The 19,310-nt window shown below is 47.6% G+C and overlaps 1 protein-coding gene across 5 annotated transcripts in view; it reads left to right on the top strand.

Moving 5' to 3' along the window:
• The window catches only part of XPO6 (exportin 6), a 55,468-nt gene that overhangs the window by 7,220 nt on the left and 28,938 nt on the right, over positions 1-19,310 (top strand). For 4 of the 5 annotated variants that reach the window (XM_015643080.3, XM_033517859.1, XM_015643079.3 and 1 more), the window contains exons 2-6: positions 8,150-8,240; positions 9,999-10,111; positions 12,955-13,152; positions 15,565-15,724; positions 16,045-16,122. In XM_015643080.3, the coding sequence (XP_015498566.1) occupies positions 8,150-8,240; positions 9,999-10,111; positions 12,955-13,152; positions 15,565-15,724; positions 16,045-16,122 (640 nt within the window). Of the gene's footprint in view, positions 1-8,149; positions 8,241-9,998; positions 10,112-12,954; positions 13,153-15,564; positions 15,725-16,044; positions 16,123-18,274; positions 18,492-19,310 lie in introns of those variants that run through there. The other variant, XM_015643081.3, reaches the window with a different exon arrangement.

The following is a 19,310-nucleotide window of genomic DNA, read 5'->3' as shown; positions in this document are numbered from 1 at the left end:
CAAGGGCTGGAGCCCCTCTGGAGCCAGGCTGGGAGAGCTGGGGGTGCTCACCTGGAGAGGAGAAGCTCCAGGGACACCTCAGAGCCCCTTCCAGGGCCTAAAGGGGCTCCAGGAGAGCTGCAGAGGGACTGGGGACAAGGGGCTGGGTGGACAGGACACAGGGAATGGCTTCCCACTGCCAGAGGGCAGGGATGGATGGGATATTGGGAAGGAATTGTTCCCTGGCAGGGTGGGCAGGCCCTGGCACAGGGTGCCCAGAGAAGCTGTGGCTGCCCCTGGATCCCTGGAAGTGTCCAAGGCCAGGCTGGATGGGGCTTGGAGCAGCCTGGGATAGTGGAAGGTGTCCCTGCCATGGCAGGGGTGGAACTGGATGAGCTTTAAGGTCCTTCCAAACCAAACCATTCCGTGGTTCTGTGATGAGTGTGGGGTTTTTAAGCAGACCAGCTAAGCAGGCTGTACTGGGGACAGTGAGTTCATTTGACACTGCTGCTCATCTCTTGATTTCTGGGTCATTGGAGTAAAATGATAAGGGTAACACCTTTCACAAATACTTTTTGTAAGGATTTTTTTATTCCCTTCACAAATATGTTCCTCACCAACATTGTTGTTTCCAGAGGGTTCCTTGGGATCTTTTTTCCACCTGCCTGTTTAGAAGTTGGGTTATTTCACCTAAACCTGTGGAGAAAGTGTTGTCTCAAAGTGAGTGGAGCTGTGTTTGGGGCAGCCCTGTGGTCCTGCAGGATTTCACATAGAGAAAAGGGAAGAGATTGTTCCTTGTGCCCATGGTCCTGCCTTGCTGGGAAGGATGGGATCTCCCTGCAAGGGCTCCCAGGCTTTGGAGTGTGGGGCACCCTGGGGAACCCAGCAGAGGGAGAGAGTGAAGTGAAAGGAATGATGCAGCTTCAGAGGTGTGAGTTTCTAGACTTCACTGGGGGAATTGCAGTCAGTTCTGACCTGAGCCAACCAGAGCCACCTTGCAGTGTTTTAACTTCTGGAAGCAGCCCCAGCAGCAACCTTTGGCAGATGCTCAGCTGTGTCCATCTGAAGAGCAGATTTTGTTTGGCTGCTTTTGCTGATAACCCACAAAATGAGAAATTATTGTCATTGATGGCTTAAAAAGTGGTGGCCAGCAGCTGAGAACTGACTGAGCCAAGTGTCTGCTGAGGAAAGTGATGGCTGTGGCAGGACTGTCAGGTTTAAGTTGCAAGTCCAGAAAGTGACTCCAGAGCCTGCTGTGCTTTGGTGATGTGCAGGGTATTGGTCTTGAGGAATCTGCTTTGTGTGCTTCTGCACTTCTCAGCTGTGAATTGCTATTTTAGCAACTGCTTGTTTGGGAAAATACTGAGTTGCTGAGTCCTTTCCAGCAGCTAAACCACAAGAAATCAATTAGGAAGTCAACAGCACGTGACCAGCTGCCTTTCCTGGGCGTCAGGGACCCAGAAATTGCTCTTGGGCTCAATCTTCAGCAATTGTGACTTGAAACAGCACCTAAACCACCCTTTGCTCATTCCAGCCTGCTGGGATTTATTCCTTTGCTGGGTTTCTAAGAGAATTCCCAGGTGCTGAAGCCCCTGGAAGCTGCTGGGTGGAGGACACCCTGCCTGCTGGGCTTGGTTATGTGGGTTAAGAGTTACTGGGTTAGAAAGAATCAGACTCAGACACTTGAGCCTGTTAATCAAAGTTCAACCTTCAAACCTGATGCCTGGTTAACTGAATCTGCTTGTCCAAGAGGGTTTAAGAAATCAGATCCCTTGGGTATTGAAAAAGGTGCTGATTACTTGTGGAGCAGGCAGTGTTCCAGGTAAGATGATCTCTGGTGCAGAAATCAGGCTGGCACTGCTGGCTCTCCATGGCCTGTTCCACACAGCACTGCTCAGCCTGGGGTCCTGCTGAGTCCTTAGCTGATATTTAAATTAAACATTCTGATTCCTGAAGTGCAGCCAGGTTCCTGAAGGGGGGAGTTGTCCAGGCAGGAGGGCTTTGAGGAGCTCAGGGCCACGGAGAGGAGCGTGCTGCCTTTGCTCCTCTGCCAGTAGCCTCGAGGTACAACAGCACTCTGTGACTTTTCTTCCACAATTGAAGCAGAAAAATCTACTATATCGAGTTTGCCATATCTCCATGTTGTTAGTGATGTGCTGAAGTGGTGGACTCTGAAATGAGTGAGCCAGGAGAGGGGTCAGCTCTGCAGCCATGGCCCCAGGAACTGAGCTGTGCTGGGAGCACAGAGCGGGGCCCAGTCTGCTTTCGGTTCTTGAAACCACAAAAACATCTCTGAAGTGCAACAAGGAAACTGAGAATGAAGGCTGAGCCCTGTCCTGATAGCATCAGCCATGTGGGCTCCTCACGTCACACCTCTGCCAAGAGACCCTGGGGATGAGGATGAACCCCCAGATTCTCCAATTATTGATGGAAAGGATTAAATATAATGAGTATCACTGCTTTTGAGCTCCCAGCTCTGCCTCCCTGTAGCGTGTGTTTATTTTTTCTGGAGGATGTGTTGGGTGTTCTACAACTTTTTAAAAAACACTTCAGAATTCTGCATTACTTGCTAAAAATAATAGTGTACTTCTTCCATGAATTTTACTGCTCTGAGTGGCCCAGGGCTGGCCCAGGGGTTCTCCAGGTTTTTGTGGACCCACAAGCTTGCTGAGAGTGTGATTTCTAATTTACCTGTTCATTACCATGATGTGTTAGAGCTGGGACAGGGAGGGGCTTTGAAAGACACCCTGGTAATCCTTCAATGAGTAAATTACTACCTCAGTACATGGAGATGTTAGTGTTGTTAATACTCATAATACATATGTGCATCATTAAGTTAAGATTGACTATAAATAATAGAGAAAGAAGAACACTCAGCAGCTGGAGTGTAGTTGTTTGTATTTTTAGGTGTGTGACTGTGCTGTTAATTAACTGCACAGCACTGGAAGCAGAAGGCTCCGAGGTGGAAGAGGATGGGACACTGCAATTAGCAATGACAGGGTGATGATGAGTTATTTTATACAGGTGCTGTGGATGAAATTTCTTGTTTCTTGTCTGGTTTTTTTAACCCTTTGCACTGGCTTGTTGGTGGCATTATAGCAATTCCAGCTGGGAATTTTTCCATTAGCCAGGATTCTCGTTGTGTGCTCCCCTGGAGTCCCTCCTCTCCTGGAAGATCTGCCCACAAGCTGGTAGATGGAGCTGATAGTGATTTTAACAGATAAATGTGATAAAATCTGGATCCTGATAACTGGGGGGAGGCTGAGCTGTGCTGGGCTGTGTGTCTTGCACTGGAAACAGCAGGAGAGGGTGGGTGGGATTGGGATGGAGGTGGAGAGGCAGGCTCCAGAAGGTGAGGAAGCTGCAGAGGGATCAGTGGGGGCTCGGTGGGATGGAGGTGTCAAACACAGCGACCGATGGACGGGGTGGGCGTCACAATCAAAACCAGGATGGCTTGGGGTGGGAACAACACCCAGACAGAGCTCCTGTCTTTAAATAAAGAGAAGCAGAAGCAGGGTTTGATCTGCTGTGAGGGCTTCTGGGTGCAGCAGAGCCAGGGCTTTTCCTCCCTGCCACCAGAGGAGATGTTGGGGTGTAAAATCCATCCTTCCTCATCAGGAAGGTGCTCCAGCACTGCCTGAAGGATGAAGTCACCTCTAACATTGCAGCTGCAATTAACATATTACTAAAAAAAGCTCTGGAGAGGGAATGCCTTAAATTTGTCTTGGAGTGCCATCCATTTGCAAACACATTAGGGAAAAACTGAACAGACCTAACCCTTCTCTTGGTGCCGTATTTAGAGGATCGTTTGTGTGATGGATGCTCTAATGGCAAACATTGCAAGGTTAACAGCTTGTGATTTTATGGCAGAGCAGTAGAGAAAAGCTTTCCCCTCAACGAAAAAAATCCCTTCAGAGAGCATAAAATGAAATTAAAAAAGAAAGAAAAAAGAGGAAGTGAACTCTAAATGAAAGCACTTGTGGAGAAAATGGCTTTAGAAAGCACTTCCATGTCTTGCAGAATGAACAGGTGCTTTTCTATGGTTGTGTTTGGTGATATGCAAACTAAAATTAGCATTGTATCTGCTCTTCAAGTGCATGTGCAGTGTCTAAACTGCAGCCCAAGGATCGCTGCTCTGTTGTTCAGTGGAGCTGGATGAGTAACTGCTTCTACCCCAGTGCTTTAGTCACAGTCTACATCTGAGCTTGTGATGGAATCAGCAGCAGGGTACAAAGATTTTGCATCTCCAGAGCCTCACTGAGGTGCAGCTGCAATATTGAACAGCCTGAAATGCAGGAGGTTGTCACTTTTTTTTTTTTTTTTCCCCTTAATCAGCAGAAATCAGTTAATGACTCATGCAGCTTAAAATGTAACTGGAGCATAGCCCTGAAATCAGCTTGTGGGGTGGGTCCTTCTCGTGGTGCTTTGGTGGATGGAGAATGTTGTTGGATGGGCTGGTTCTTGGTAGCAAATCTTGTGTTTTCTGTCAGGAAAAGGAGCTGTTGGAGCTCATTTTCCTGTTTGGAGGAGGGCACAGAGGGTTGGAGTCCAGAGGTAACTGGAATAATCAGTAAGCAGCTCCACCCATCTGATAGTGATGTGAAACGCCTTTAACAAACTGATGAGGGGGAATGGGATGGGAAAGACACAGCAGCTCTCTCCCACCCTGACCCACAGAGTCCTGCTCAGATCAGATGGGGCAGTCAGGAGCAGCAGAGCCTGCCCAGTCTGCGTGGTGTGGACCCAGCACTTAGAGACACCTATTGTGGGGACATCACCTGTGCCACAGCTCCCAGAGGTGCTGTTTTCACCCAAATTCCAGCTCAGAGTATGGAAGTGCTGCTGGAACATGGGAACCTGCAGCTGTGGCTGTGTTAGATTTAGCCCTGCTCCCTTTCACCTCTCACTGCCTTGTTCCCCTAAGGGAGCTGTGACAAGGACATCACCTTTGGCCTCAGGATCTGCTGAATTTGGCAGCCAGGACCCCTCCCCATGGGTCAGAACTCGGCCATGGTGTTGAAGTAGGAGTGGATGGTGACGTGGCATATCTTATCTCCCCTGCTTTTTGTGAGCTGCAGAGTTTTCATGGGGAAAAGCTCATGTTGCCTGCTCTGCAAGCAGGACTTAAGAGAGCTGAATATATTTTCCTCTAACACTTGGCAAAAGAGAGAAATGCTATTTTCTGATGTTTGATCCAGCCCTGGGAGGCACTAGGGGTGAGAAAGGTCAGGTTTGATTTCTGAAAGAGAATGGGAAGTATTTCTTTTTCAGTAGTTGCATATTTAGTAATGCCTCATGGAGGTGAGGCAAACTTCCAGCCCTGACAAAGAAAACTGGAGTAAATTCTGTTACTGATGGTCCACACTTCCCTTGAAAACCTTGGGATATGAAATCTGTGCACAACCCAGAATTTCAGACCAGAACCTGAACTCAGTACTGCTGGTTCTTCCTGTTCTTCTCCTCAATGCAGAGTAAACAGAGAGCCCTAAAAGAAAGCAAACTGCTTGTTAATGTGGGAATAACACTAGGAAATATTCCAGGTATGGCCCCAGGTGCTCCAAACAGCTGGACTTTAATTGGAGTCTCACTAATCAACTTCCCAGGTGTCAGGGTCCTGGTACAGCCACCTTCCCCTGCAGCTCTGCACAGCATCTGACCTCCTCATCTCAGTGACCTCCTTATCAGAGCCTTGCTGGACAGCTGGGGGATGACCACATACCCCCAGGGTCTGGGGAGCTTGAGGAATTCCCAAAAGCAGCAGCAAATGCAGGTCCTTGCTAAGTCCAGCCTGAAGTTAGAAGGGGATCCTGAGCTGGGCTTTGGTTACCTCAGACAATTTTTGCTTCTCCACCTTCCTTTGTCAAACCTCCCGAAGAGCCACAAGAAGCCAAACAAGAGGAGAGAATGATCTCAGAAATCCTGCTGTGTCTTTGTGTCCCAAGGTGGCCTTCGGTGCTCTCCAGCCTGGGCCTTTTTGTGTGAAATCCTAGAGTTGTGCTCTCTGGTTTCTTTTCTCCCTGCTTTTGACATGTTGAACATGGTGATCATGGTGTTCTGCTTTGGATGATTAACTGTGGAAGATTAACTGTGTGCCTAAGGAATAGGATCTTCCAAATCTCAGTGCTGCAGTCGGTGGAGAACAAGGCAGATGCTCAAGATTTATAAAAACTCCATAATTTATTTCCAAAAGCAGGACATAAATCTTGAATCTTGGAAGAAATGTACTTATGCAAACTGCTCTTGCTGAAGAAGGATTGAATTAAGTATCCAAAGACATCTGAGCCCTTCCACCCTGTGAAGAACCAAGAGTTTTCCATGATTGAGGTGATCTTGGTATTGGATGGTAGAAGGAGTGGGAGACTTGTGCTGCTCTTGGAGGAATTTGCATCAAATTGAGAATGGAAACTCATCTTTAAGGGTTTGGCATCAGAAAGTGCTGGTGAGACTCACTGTGAGCAGCAGAGAAGGAAAGTGCAGGGATTTAGGAAAATACTGGATTTGTATGTGTGGATCTGCTTGGGAGGAGCTTAGGACAGCTTAGCTCCCACAAATGACAGTGTGGCCATATCCTAAGTAATTAAGAACTCCACTTAGATATTTATTTTTTTTTTTTTAATGAGGCTCTTATCCACAGAGGTGCAGTTATCTGGGAATTGTGACTGGCAGGAGGCTGATCCATGGCTGAAGGGAAGTTTGCAGCCCAAGCATAAATGGATTAAAGCTGCAAACATAGCTCTGCTTGGATTGTTGGTTGTTTTAAACCAATTTCCCAACATCTCTTGCTAAAATAGTTCTTGATTTCTAGAGCAGGGCTTTAAAAAGAAAGGGAAAAAAAAGGAAAAAGCAGGGCAGGAAGAGGAAAGGTAGGATGGAATTCAGTGTTCTTTTGTAAATGGAAATGTTTGGTGTCCTGCAGAGCATCCACTTCCAGCTGCTGGAGAGCTCTGGAGTTGTTGGTGTTCCTCAGAGTTAATCCAGTGAGGAGGGGCTCCTGCTGCTTGGCTCTTGGGAAAACTGCTGTGCATGGAAATGGGAATTAGCAGAAGCCTGGAGTGTTTCTGCAGGATGTCTCACATGCTCTTCTCTGCAGGAGACTGCCAGGCACGGCTTTTGTTTCTGGTTTAGAGGTTTTTTTTAAGGCAAAATTTTCAGTTTTCTTAAATGTTTACTTTGTTCCTGTACTTGAAGGTCTGGGCTTGAATCTTGATGCATTTATTATTGATAGCATGGGTTGAAAACATTTGAGACACAGCTATGGCATGGTTTGTGCTGTAGCAGGATTGTTTCTAAGGCTGTTACCTTGCCAGAATAAAATCATCCCAACTCCAGAGCACTCCAAAACTACAGCTGGATGCTAATCTTGGGAATTTCTTGAGGATTTAAAACTGTAACTAATGATTTCCAAGAATAAAACCTAAATGGGGGGGAGGAAGGGGTGTGCTGTTTTTCTTGAATCAGCTTGCTGAATACTGGTGTATTGCCTTTTAGAGTGCTGGAAATTCCAGAATTTTTCAAGCTTCCTGAGCAGCAGGATGGCACCAAGGGAAAGGCAGGAAGAGGTGTCAGGGGTCACAGAATCATGGAATGATTGAGGTTGGAAAAGACCTCCAGGATGATTGAGTCCAGCCTGTGACCCATCCCTAGCTTGTCACCAGCCCAGAGCACCGAGTGCCACTTCCAGCCCTTCCTTGGGCACCTCCAGGGATGGGGACTCTGCCACCCACCCAGGCAGCCCATTCCAATATCTGAACACTCTTCCTGGGAAAAAATTCCTCCTGATGTCCAAGAGAAATCCTCTCAAAGTTTCTGCTTCCCATGATAGGATATAGATGATTTCTGAACATCTGAAAACATCTTTGGTTGAACTTGCTGTCTTTGTGAGAATTATTTATTGCCTTAAACTTCCTGAATGCCACCAAAATAAAGCAATTTTGTTGTGTTCTTGTCCTTATTAATGGAGGTGAGCAAATGGTCCTTCATGTCTAAAGCTCTCACTGACAGTGGATAAATCTTGCTGTTCCTTGACACCAGTGAGCAATTTGAGTTCCCAGCTGCTTGCCCTGTTCTGATCCTGCTGGTTGGATTTTGGTGCACCTGAGATGTTGTAATGCCACCCTCCTGTGTCAGAGTGGGAATGAATTTTATCTCTTTCCTCCAATGTCATTCCCAGGCATCAGAAGAGGCCTCGCTGCGGGCTCTGGAGAGTTTGATGACGGAGTTTTTCCACAATTGCACAACAAATGAGCGGAAACGTGAGATAGGTGAGTTCTTGCCCCTTCCAAGAGCTGCTCCTGGTGCTGGTCCTGCCTGCAGCCCCCAGCAGGGGAGTCTGGTTGTGTTCAGCACAGCCTGCACTGAACTGGCATCTTACCCTCTCCTGCTTAGCTGGGAACTGGAAGGAAAGGTTTCCATAGCTGGGAACTGGAAGGAAAGGTTTCCATAGCTGGGNTAGCTGGGAACTGGAAGGAAAGGTTTCCATAGCTGGGAACTGGAAGGAAAGGTTTCCATAGCTGGGTTTCTGTGGCAGTTCCCATGGATGATAAACCAGTGATGTTTCCTCTGTGCATTGTTGGATTGTGTGTCCTGGGAAATCTCTGCCTGGACATGGAGCAGGGAATTCAGCACTAGGAATGTAAAGCAAGGCTGTCCCAGTTCTTGTGGAATGACAAGCAGGAGTGACAGCAATTCCCTTTGGGTGGGTTATTAAATATGGGTGGGGTTATTAAATATGTCCTGAAAGGCAACAAAGATTCTACCAGATGCTCTGGGGGAGCTGCTTGTGCTGGTGGTGATTGGAAAGATGCAGATTCCTTTTATTCCCAAACAGCCACAGGGGTGCTCTGAGGGCTGGAACCTCTCTGGAGCCAGGCTGGGAGAGCTGGGGGTGCTCACCTGGAGAGGAGAAGGCTCCAGGGACACCTCAGAGCCTCTTCCAGGGCCTAAAGGGGCTCCAGGAGAGCTGCAGAGGGACTGGGGACAAGGGATGGAGGGACAGGACACAGGGAATGGCTTCCACTGCCAGAGGGCAGGGATGGATGGGATATTGGGAAGGAATTGTTCCCTGGCAGGGTGGGCAGGCCCTGGCACAGGGTGCCCAGAGAAGCTGTGGCTGCCCCTGGATCCCTGGAAGTGTCCAAGGCCAGGCTGGATGGGGCTTGGAGCAGCCTGGGATAGTGGAAGGTGTCCCTGCCATGGCTGGGGAGGGACTGGATAAACTTTAGGGTCCCTTCTAACCCAAACCATTCTGGGATTGTTCTCTTTCTACCATCTCCTGCCAAAAGTGTGACAAGCATTAAAGACTTGTCCCAGAAATCCTATATCCTATATATGTGATGATCTCCTGCTGTGGAAAAGGTATCCCTCATTGCCCTGCTTAAATTGCAGGAAAGAAAAAGGAAAAAAAATAAATTAAAGCCATAAATTTGCTTATCCTGTAAAGCAGCCCTTGTAGCTTTTCTCTTGGTCACATTGTCACCTCATGAGGGATGACCAAAACCTTCCCTGGGTGTTCAGGGAGGTTTCTGACACCCTGAGCTGCCAGCAAGTCAGCAGCTCTTGGAGTTGCAGTGGAGGAAGGTGGGTTTAGAACACTGTGATCTCAAGTGCTCCTACTCTCTCACAATGACCTGAAATGCCAGCATTTGGCTTTTACAGATAAAATAACAATGCTCATAATACAATTGCTGTGTGATTTGTTTTAATATTCACCTCTTATGTGCTGCAGTATTTATGTCAAAACTGATTCTAAAATGACACATCTGTTTTGTTTTCATTAAAGCCTGTTGTTACATTGCTTTAAACGCTGTAGAATGTGATTTTATTCTATTTTTTGCCCTCCTTCAGGTTGAGTCATTCCCTGAACACAGGGTCTCTTCCCTGCTCAGTTGCTGTGTGATCACTATACACTGTTATGGCTTTGTTTACAGCTAAAGAATTTTAATGGAATATTTTACATCAAAGTCAAATTAAAACTGAAGTTCATTTTAAAGTAATATTTTACTTTTATGGTTTTTTTGCAGAGGAGCTTTTAAATAACTTTGCCCAGCAGATAGGAGCCTGGAGATTCTGCCTGTACTTCCTGTCCAGTACAAGGAATGATTATGTGATGATGTACAGCCTGACAGTGTTTGAGGTGAGGGCTGAGCTCCTGCCTGCTCAGTGCAATCTCTGCCTGCTGCAGTTTTATCTGGCAATCGATTTTTTTGGGGGGAAATGTTTGTCTGAAATGGCATCCCTGGTAAGTACAGTGATAAAAGATGCTTTTATTGCTCTCTGCCAGAGAGGTTGCTTAATGGCAGGCCCAGAGTGGGAGAATATGAATCTTTGTACACAAATTGAAGAATTCATTTCCTGGCATCTCTAAGCACAAATTACCTCCAGTTTCAGAGGCTGCTTGAGTTTCTGCACGATGCTTTTAAGGGTGTTATTGCTTTTATGCTGTTTTTATGATCAGAAATATGGGGGTGATTACCTGCTCCTGGCTCCTGCAGGCTTTGAGTGCTGAGAGGAAAGGCAAACTTGCTTTTATTTTTCTGACATTTTGTAGTTGTGGTTGGTGCTTTTCAACTACATCCTGCAAACTTGTGCTGGTTGGAGAGGTGAGGTCTCTCTTAGACAGCCACATCCCACTCTTCACCTACTTATAAAAGAACAAAATTTGGGTTAAAAGCCTTGATATTGATCTCTGTGTCTACTGGAATAAGCAGAAGTATTCTGTGGGCAGCTCTGCTGTGTTTCATTTCTGAGTGACCAGTGCAGTGTCTGTCCCTGAGGGTGTCCTGGTGTCACACCTCAGTCTGGGCCATCTGTGACCTCTGTGCTGTGCTCTGGGCTGGGTGGGCACTCTGAGCTGTGCCCCTAAATCAGAGGGGTTTGTAGCCTCTGCATTGGGCTGCTTTTCAGATGAAATACATGTTCAGATAAAAACTGCTCTTCAAGTTGTGCTGTTTTTACAGATTATCTGCATCATTGTTGATTTCTTCTCTTAAATATTCATTTTACTTATCAGGGATTGCAGAGGGAGTCTGGACCCCATCTGCAAATTGAATCTGATTTACCTTCCCCTAAAAAAGGGGTGATCATGGCAATGACATGGGGATTATTCCTGCTCAGGGGATGGTGTCCCACTGATTTTCCTGATGAGCGAAACAGGTGCAGGGCCAGGAGATGGATTCAGTGATCCTTGGGATCATCCTGTGTGGATCTTCCCAGCTCAGGATATTTTTTGGAGTTTGGTTACAGAGCCTCTGCTTCCCTGGAGAGGGAAAAATAGCATTGAAAAACCTAATTGTGCCCAGAATAAAGAAATCACTCTGCAAGTGCAGGGCGAGGGACAGCTGGAAGATGAGGATTTCTCCATGGAGGAGCTTGAATTCCCAAATTGGTGCTGGACATGACCTGGTCCTCGGAGCCAGGGTCTGTCCCAGTCTGCAGCTTCCCCAGCTGTTCAGTCAAAGGGGTGTGAACACAAGGATCATTCCCAAAACTGCCCAAGGACATGGATTTCCCAAACTGCTTAATAAGTTAGCAGTGGATTTGGAATAAAACTCCTCCTGACCCCCTTCCAGATGAATTGTTTGCACCTCCTGCTTTTTGGAAATGAAAACATCTTCCCAAAAGCATTTATAGGGAGAAAGCTGCTGCTGGCAGGTGGGAGGAGCAGGACAGAACAGGGTGGGTATGAAATGATGGATGTTAAAGCTAAAACATCCTGCAGCTTTATTGGAATCTGGACTTGCATCAAGGAGCCCTCAGCTGGTTGGGCCATTGTTTTCAAACAGTTCTTGTGGATTTTCTCTGCTAGAAAACACCAAAACCAACTTCTTTGAGGGATTTCAGTATAAATATCCCTGTGTAGCTCTCCACTGGGAACTGCTGTCTCTGTGCAGTACATCCTGCTGGGGATTGCATCTCCTTTGACCATACATCATCTTCCAGTTTTGGATAATTGAGGTTTCTTCCAACCCAACCCAGGCTATGATTGTGATCTCCAGCATTCTCCTTCTCCAGGCTGAATCTTGCAGATGGGCACAGACATTGCCTCAGCCTCCTCTCTGGGTTATCCCAAGAGATTCATTCAGCTCCTGAAGCTTCAGAGCCCTAAATGTGATCAGGGCAGGGAAGCAATTTGCAACTCTGCTTTCCTTTGGATTTTGTCTGTCTTTAAGTGGACTAAAAGCTTTCTGTGGGAGTGGTGCCTTGTCAGTGCCAGGCAGTGCCTGCTCCAGTGACCTCCCAGCTCAGCTTCAGGAGACCTGGGTGGCATCAGAGGTGTGGAAAACCAAACCTCCTTCCCTGTTTTCCTTTTCCTGCTTCATCCAAGGCTGTCACATTTAGAGGGGAAGCCCTCGGTGCTCAGGGTTAAAAGGGAGAGGAAATGGTTCTGTGCCTGCCACTCGAGTTCTGCCTAACCAAAAACCAGTTAAACCAGTAACTTCAGCTCCATGGTGGCACTGCCAGTCCTGAGCCATGAGATGCAGCAGCTCTGCCAGATGCTCTGTCCCTGCTTTATGTTGTTTAGCCCAGAGAAGAGAAAGCTCTGAGGTCTCCTTAGAGCCCCTTCCAGAGCCTAAAGGGGCTCCAGGAGAGCTGCAGAGGGACTGGGGACAAGGGATGGAGGGACAGGACACAGGGAATGGCTTCCACTGCCAGAGGGCAGGGATGGATGGGATATTGGGAAGGAATTGTTCCCTGGCAGGGTGGGCAGGCCCTGGCACAGGGTGCCCAGAGAAGCTGTGGCTGTCCCTGGATCCCTGGAAGTGTCCAAGGCCAGGCTGGATGGGGCTTGGAGCAGCCTGGGATAGTGGAAAGTGTCCCTGACCAGAGCAGGGGGGTTGGAACAGGATGATTTTTAAGGTCCCTTCCAACCTAAACCATTCAGAGATTCCCAGTTTTCTGTGTCAGATTCTCTCAGTGTTTCACCTCAGCCAAGCATATCCAAGATGAGCTCATTTGGGATGTCCATTGCTTTTCCAGAACCTGATCAATAAAATGTGGCTGGGGGTCCCATCCCAGGACAAGATGGAGATCAGGAGCTGCCTGCCCAAGCTGCTGCTGGCTCACCACAAAACTCTGCCTTACTTCATCAGGAACAAGCTCTGCAAAGTCATCGTGGACATCGGCCGCCAAGACTGGCCCATGTTCTACCACGACTTCTTCACCAACATCCTGCAGGTAGGAAGTCTGTGCATGAATGAAGCCAGCTTTTCCCTTAAAAACATAATTTTGTTTCTTTGAGTAGGGATTTCTCTTGATGAAGATTAAATAGTAAGTGTGGCTTTGTAAATTCCTTTTTAATTTTGTTGTAATCCTCAGCTTTTTCCACGTTACATTTCTCTCCAGTGTTAAAAGTGTTTTGAGGCAAAGTACCACAAGTATTCACTTTAAATTTTAAATATTATGGGCTAGTTCTGGAAAATACAAGGAGTATTGGTTGTTCTTTAAACAAAACAAAAGTCAGTGAAATTATGGATGTTTCACCAATTCTCCAAAGGGCAGTTCCTCAACAGAGCTGTTGGAGATTTTTCACTCAACAGCCAAAGACACCCCAAAAATCTCTGGTACCTCCTCAGTAAGGTCACTAATGGGATGTTATTGGGGTGTTCAGGAGGGCTCCTGCAGGAGGGCTTAGAGGATAATGACTGAATCCATGCTGGAATGTTGGTGGCAACTCAGCATCTTTACAGGGAATCCTGAGCCAGGATTGGGAGATCCTGCTAGAGCATCACCAGGCTGCTGCAAACCTCTTTTTGTTGGAGTATTTTGTCTCCAGTTCCCTTAAAATTGTTCCTAATTGGCTTAAAGAGGCTGAGTGTAAACTGAAGTGTGCTGCACAGGCTTTTTCTGCTGGCATAATTACATGATTTGAATGCAGCAAAGCCCACGGCCAAGCCACAAGGCAGTTATTTAAATCCAAGTCCTTGAGTGGCAGGAGTTTATTTGTTAAGGCAAATGGATCTAGTATTAATTCAAAATTTAAAAAAAAATCCTGTCTTGGCTGCAGAGTTTATCAGTGGCTGGTGTAATCACTTTTCTGACTGTTCTGGAGTGGGACATGCTGCTGGTTTTGCCTCAGTTGTCAATTTGACAAGAAATACTTGGAGATAAGTGTCTCCATGTGGAGTTTTACCTCTCATTTCACCTGGATCTGAACTGAAAAGCAGCCTGAGCTACCCTGGCCTTACTAGAACTCCAGGGTTATCTTAAGGGATTGCAGAGCTTGCTTGAGGAATCTATTTTCCCTTCAGCCTCTGCTTGTGAGATCAGCAGTGGAGGGAAATGTTTCCATAAATTAATTTATGTGGCAGACACATTCCTAAAATGTTCAGAGAAAGTGGAAGTAAAACAGTAATGCTGAATTCCAGGGCCTCAACAGGAGGAAGAATAGCACAGGAGCAGAATAATCTGCTGTTAGAATTGCAGATGAGCTCCGTCTCAGGACTTCTTTTCTGAGATCATTTGCAGCATGTTCTTTGTTCTTCAGTGTTAAATTGTATCCCAGTACTCTGAGTGGTCTCTAAAGCTTTTACTGAAGCACTGGAGGGGTGGAGAAGAAAGGTAAACTGGGATATTGTGTTGTCATTATGCAAAACCAGTAATTCTACATAAAGTACTGCTTCCTTAGAGGTTGAGAATTTGTTTAGCCTGACTGAGGTACCAGTGTGGGGTATTGCTGGAACTCCCTGGGTTTGTCAGAAAATATCCTGAGAGCTGATCTCAGTCCCTTCACAATTTACTGACAAGTTGGCTGTTTCACTGAGTTCTTTGCCATCTGCTCCTGAGTCTGGGACTTCCTTTTCAAAAGCCAAGATGATGGGCTATTTTCTCCCCAAACATTTCACCAAACTGTGTTTTTAGCAGTGTTAACTCAGCCTGGCTCTCATTTGGAGGGTCAGGGGATGAGGAGCAAAGCCTGTATTACAGAATTATGGCTTCAAGGATTACTTGTAGCAACTGGAATTGGCTTTGGACTTTTTTCTCCCAGAGGGAGCAGTCCATAAATCATTTTGGTTGTGTCTGGGCAGCAGTGAAGAGCAGTGCTGTCCTTCAGCTGGAAACAAAACTTTGTCCCACTTGAAGTCTTTAATTTCCCAGTGGCTGATGAAGGCACAAGTCAGCTTTGTGTCCAGTCCTGTTCCAGCATGGGGCAGGAATTACTCTTTCTGGGGGAAATACAATGTCCAGTTTGGGATCCAGTACAGGTACAAGGGGAGGTCAGATCCCCCAGCTGTGGCCTGGTGGCATCAGCTCCTGGGCTGTGTGGGAAGGGTGGGATTTCTGGGAAGCTGCTGGGCTGTGAGGTGTGAGCTGCTGGTGCTGAGGTGGTCCTGGGCAGGGCTGAGGGCAGAGCATGCAGCAAACAGAAGGGACAGGCTGTTCCTGTGACTGTGCTGGGACACAGAATGTGTGCAGTGACATTACGAAAGCTCTCCTGAAACCCCAGGGATTCCCATGGGGCTCGAGCTGTTGCAACATCAGAGATTCATCTGGGGAAATCAAACATATCTGTTGTAAACTGTGAGTAGTGTTGCTAATCCCTGTCTGTCAGTGAATGTTGTCATCACACTGCTCTCCTGTCCTGCTCAGCTGATCCAGTCTCCTGTGACCACTCCCCTGGGGCTGATCATGCTGAAAACCACCTCGGAGGAGCTGGCGTGTCCCCGCGAGGACCTGAGCGTGGCGCGCAAGGAGGAGCTGCGCAAGCTGCTCCTGGACCAGGTGCAGACAGTGCTGGGGCTCCTCACAGGTACGACTCACTGGCAGCACTGTGTCCCCTCAGCTGCCTGGGCTGGGGCTCAGTCAGCCAAAGTGGGGGTGATGCCATGCTTGGAGCACCCAGCTCTGCCCCTGCAGCGTTTGGGTCAACTTAGTGTGAACCTGAGCTCCCTGCATGAAGAGGGATGGAGATTGTCTTCCCTTAGTGAGCCCAAAGTCCTTAGGGAGTGTTTCTGTCCCTCTCAAAGCACTCGAGGTGTGTTCTGCCCCAGTTGTCCTGCAGGCTGTGCTGTCTTTGTTGGATCAGTGTGTCTTTGGGAAGGCATTTCTGAAAGGTCTCTCTTTGTCCAGGTATTTTGGAGAGCATCTGGGATAAGCACAGTGCTACTGCTGCCACTCCACCACCATCCCCGACCTCAGGAGAAAGTGGTAAGGAAAAGCTACAAGATGGGATTTCCATGTGCTTAAACCTGCAGTATCAGGCACAGATTCCTTCCTTTACTGCCTAACCTCTCCTAATAACCCTTTCCCAGAGCTTTTCACAGGCCAACAAAATCCTGATGGGAAAAGAAACAAATTCCACTGTGGGGACACCCCATTGCAAATGTCATTAAAATGTGCCCACAGAGCTACTTGTTGTCCCTCAGGTGGCAGAAACCTCCCTGGGGTTTCAGTGCAAAAGGCTCTAATTACAGTGAGTTAAAATCATGGAATTGTTAAGGTTGGAAAAGCCCTCTAAAGTTACCAAGTCCAGCTGTTATTCCACGCTGCCAAGGCCACCTCTAACCCATGTCCCCAGCAAGGCTTTTAAATCCCCCCAGGGATGGGGACCCCACCACTGCCCCAGGCAGCTGTACCAGTGCCTGACCTCCCTTCTATGAAAATTTTTTCCCATTATCCAACCTAAAACCTCCTCTGGCCCAGCCTGAGGCCGTTCCCTCTCCTCCTGTCCCTGTTCCCTGGGATCAGAGCCCAACTCCCCCCGGCTGTCCCCTCCTGTCAGGGAGTTGTGCAGAGCCACAAGGACCCCCTGAGCCTCCTTTTCTCCAGGCTGAGCCCCTTTCCAGCTCCCTCAGCTGCTGCTGCTGCTCCAGCCCCTTCCCAGCTCTGTTCCCTGCCCTGGACATGCTCCAGCCCCTCGGTGCTGTGAGTAGCCCAGAACTGGACACAGGACTGGCGGTGCCTCAGCAGTGACAGCACAGGGGACAGTCCCTGCCCTGCTCCTGCTGCCACCCCAGTGCTGCTCCAGGCCAGGTGCCATTGCCCTCTGGCCCACCTGGGCACTTTTCCACTGAGCAACCTTCCAGCCCCTCTTCTCCAAGCCTGTGGCCTTGCATGGGGTTGGCAAAGTCCCCTGAATCCCAGCTGTTGGCACATCAGAGCCAGTGGGGCAGAACTGAATCCTACCTGGGAAAAAGAAAATAAAGGCAGCCAAATCTCTGTGAAATGGAACAGGGTGCCCAGAGAAGCTGTGGCTGCCCCTGGATCCCTGGAAGTGTCCAAGTCCAGGCTGGATGGGGCTTGGAGCAGCCTGGGACAGTGGAAGGTGTCCCTGCCCATGGCAGGGGGTGGGACTGGATGGGCTTTAAGGTCCTTTCCCACCCAAACTGTTCTGTGATTGTGAAAGTTCATTTCTATCTATTCCTATTAGATTTTTGTGTGAGTACTTGTCTGATGTTAACCCATTTCCATCTCTATTTCTTAGTTGTCTCTGAAATGGAGAACACATTTTTGTGTCCTTGTCCTTGGCACACATTTCCTTGTCCCTGGGACCTTGAACAGTTCCCTGGGAGCTGCAGATCACTTCCTTGTGGCCAGATTGCACCAGGCAGCTCCAGACTGCTGCCTCTGATAAGCTGTTGGCAGTGTTTTGCTTAGTGCTAAACCTTTCACATTGAAGTTAGAGCAGCATTTCAAGTGCTCCTTTCCTGTAGAAGAGCTTAAGATACTTCTATATTTATATACAAACCACAGACTTTAATGGGAAGAAATATTCCTTTGGATTGGCAGGGGTAGAGTGGATTTTGCTGTAGGTGGGAAGAGTTTGGACAGGAAATATTTACAGAAAAGATCAAAGCTTCTGGTGTCAATTGTCAAGAATGGTGCTGGGGGAGGGCACTGGTGGAACAAACCCTGGGCTGGCTGTCGTGGAAGCCTGTTGGAGATGTCCCTCAGTCCCCTGGGGCTTGTGCTGAGGCAGCTTTCATCCACCTGTGTGCTCACCTCGTGACTTGGGATCACATTTCCCAAACTGGAAGTCAGCTGCACTTCTGTGCTGGGCTTTTCCTTTCTCCCCTCTCAGGGAAAACAAACAAACTTTTCACACAGTGTTTTTTCAAGATAAGTGCTAAGAACCAGGACCACACCAGCAGTGCCTTGAGAGGTTTCATTTTGCCTGTGCAAACTTGTTTGTGTGAAACCCTCTGAGTTTTATTTTTCTGTCTTGTGTTTTTGCTGTCTCCATGTTAAAAGTTGTTGTGCTTCCACTTTTTGAAGTCACAGAATCACTAAGGTTGGAAAAGACTCTAAGATTGAGTCCAGCCATTAACCAGCACTGCCAGAGCCACCACTGAATGTCCTCAAATGCCACATCCACGTGACTTCTGGACACTTCCAGAGATGATGATTCCACCACTTCCAAAAGGAGCAGCAGATGCTTCCCTCTGATCCACTGCTTGCTCATTCTGTGTTCCCTGAGACTCAATTCATTCATGCAGGACTCAATTCCTGTGTACTGGCAACCCTTGAATATTTTCATTGCTTAAATGAGGCCAGCACCCTTTACTCTTTCCAATCAGGTGAGATTAAATGTGTTCCAAGAGGCAAAACAAGCTCCTGAGCCCCTATAAATGTTAATACCTTCCATCAGAGCCCAAGTCTCTTTAGGAACCTGGAAAACCTCTGCTTCTTATTTTTCATTTGCACAGAGAAGTGGAGTGAAATGGTTACTTGCAAGTGTTGCATAGGTTTTAAATAGCACTTGAAGACAACATTAAACTCATTTCTCATATCATTTAAGCAAAGGAACTCTGATAATGTCCCGAGCTGGACAACATTTTGAGTTATTGCCATGGTGTAGGATTTACTCAGCAACAGTCTCAGCCTCCAAATGTTGTCTTTGTATGATTTATAGCACATTTCCTGATGAATCCCTTCCTCAGGAATATTCACTCATCTATGGCAAACAAATGAGTAGCAGAAGTATTTGTGGCTGCTCTCCTGCTGCAGAGCCAGTTGCTGGGAGTTTTCTCCTTTGGCATGAATGCAGCTGATGCTGTGAATTTGTCACCTGTTTACAGAGACACTGAAAACCCCTGAACCTCAGAGCTTCAGTGATTTAACTGTGTGCAAAGCACTTGAACCAACTGCTGTGAGATACAGGAACATAAGTGAGAGTTTCTGGTGTGCATGGATTAAAAGATGAGAATCTTGAATTCTCACTGGTTTTTGTGGAGTTGGCTGAACTGAATGTTTAAAAGAGTAATGATAGTTGGGGTTGGAAGAAACCTTAAAGCCCATCCCAATCTACTCCCTGCCATGGCAGGGACACCTCCCACCATCCCAGGCTGCTCCAAGCCCCATCCAACCTGGCCTTGGACACTTCCAGGGATCCAGGG

The sequence above is a fragment of the Parus major genome, chromosome 14 (genome assembly GCF_001522545.3).
Source record: "Parus major isolate Abel chromosome 14, Parus_major1.1, whole genome shotgun sequence".
Taxonomy (NCBI): Eukaryota; Metazoa; Chordata; class Aves; order Passeriformes; family Paridae; genus Parus; species Parus major.
This window is presented reverse-complemented; position numbering and strand designations above follow the sequence as displayed.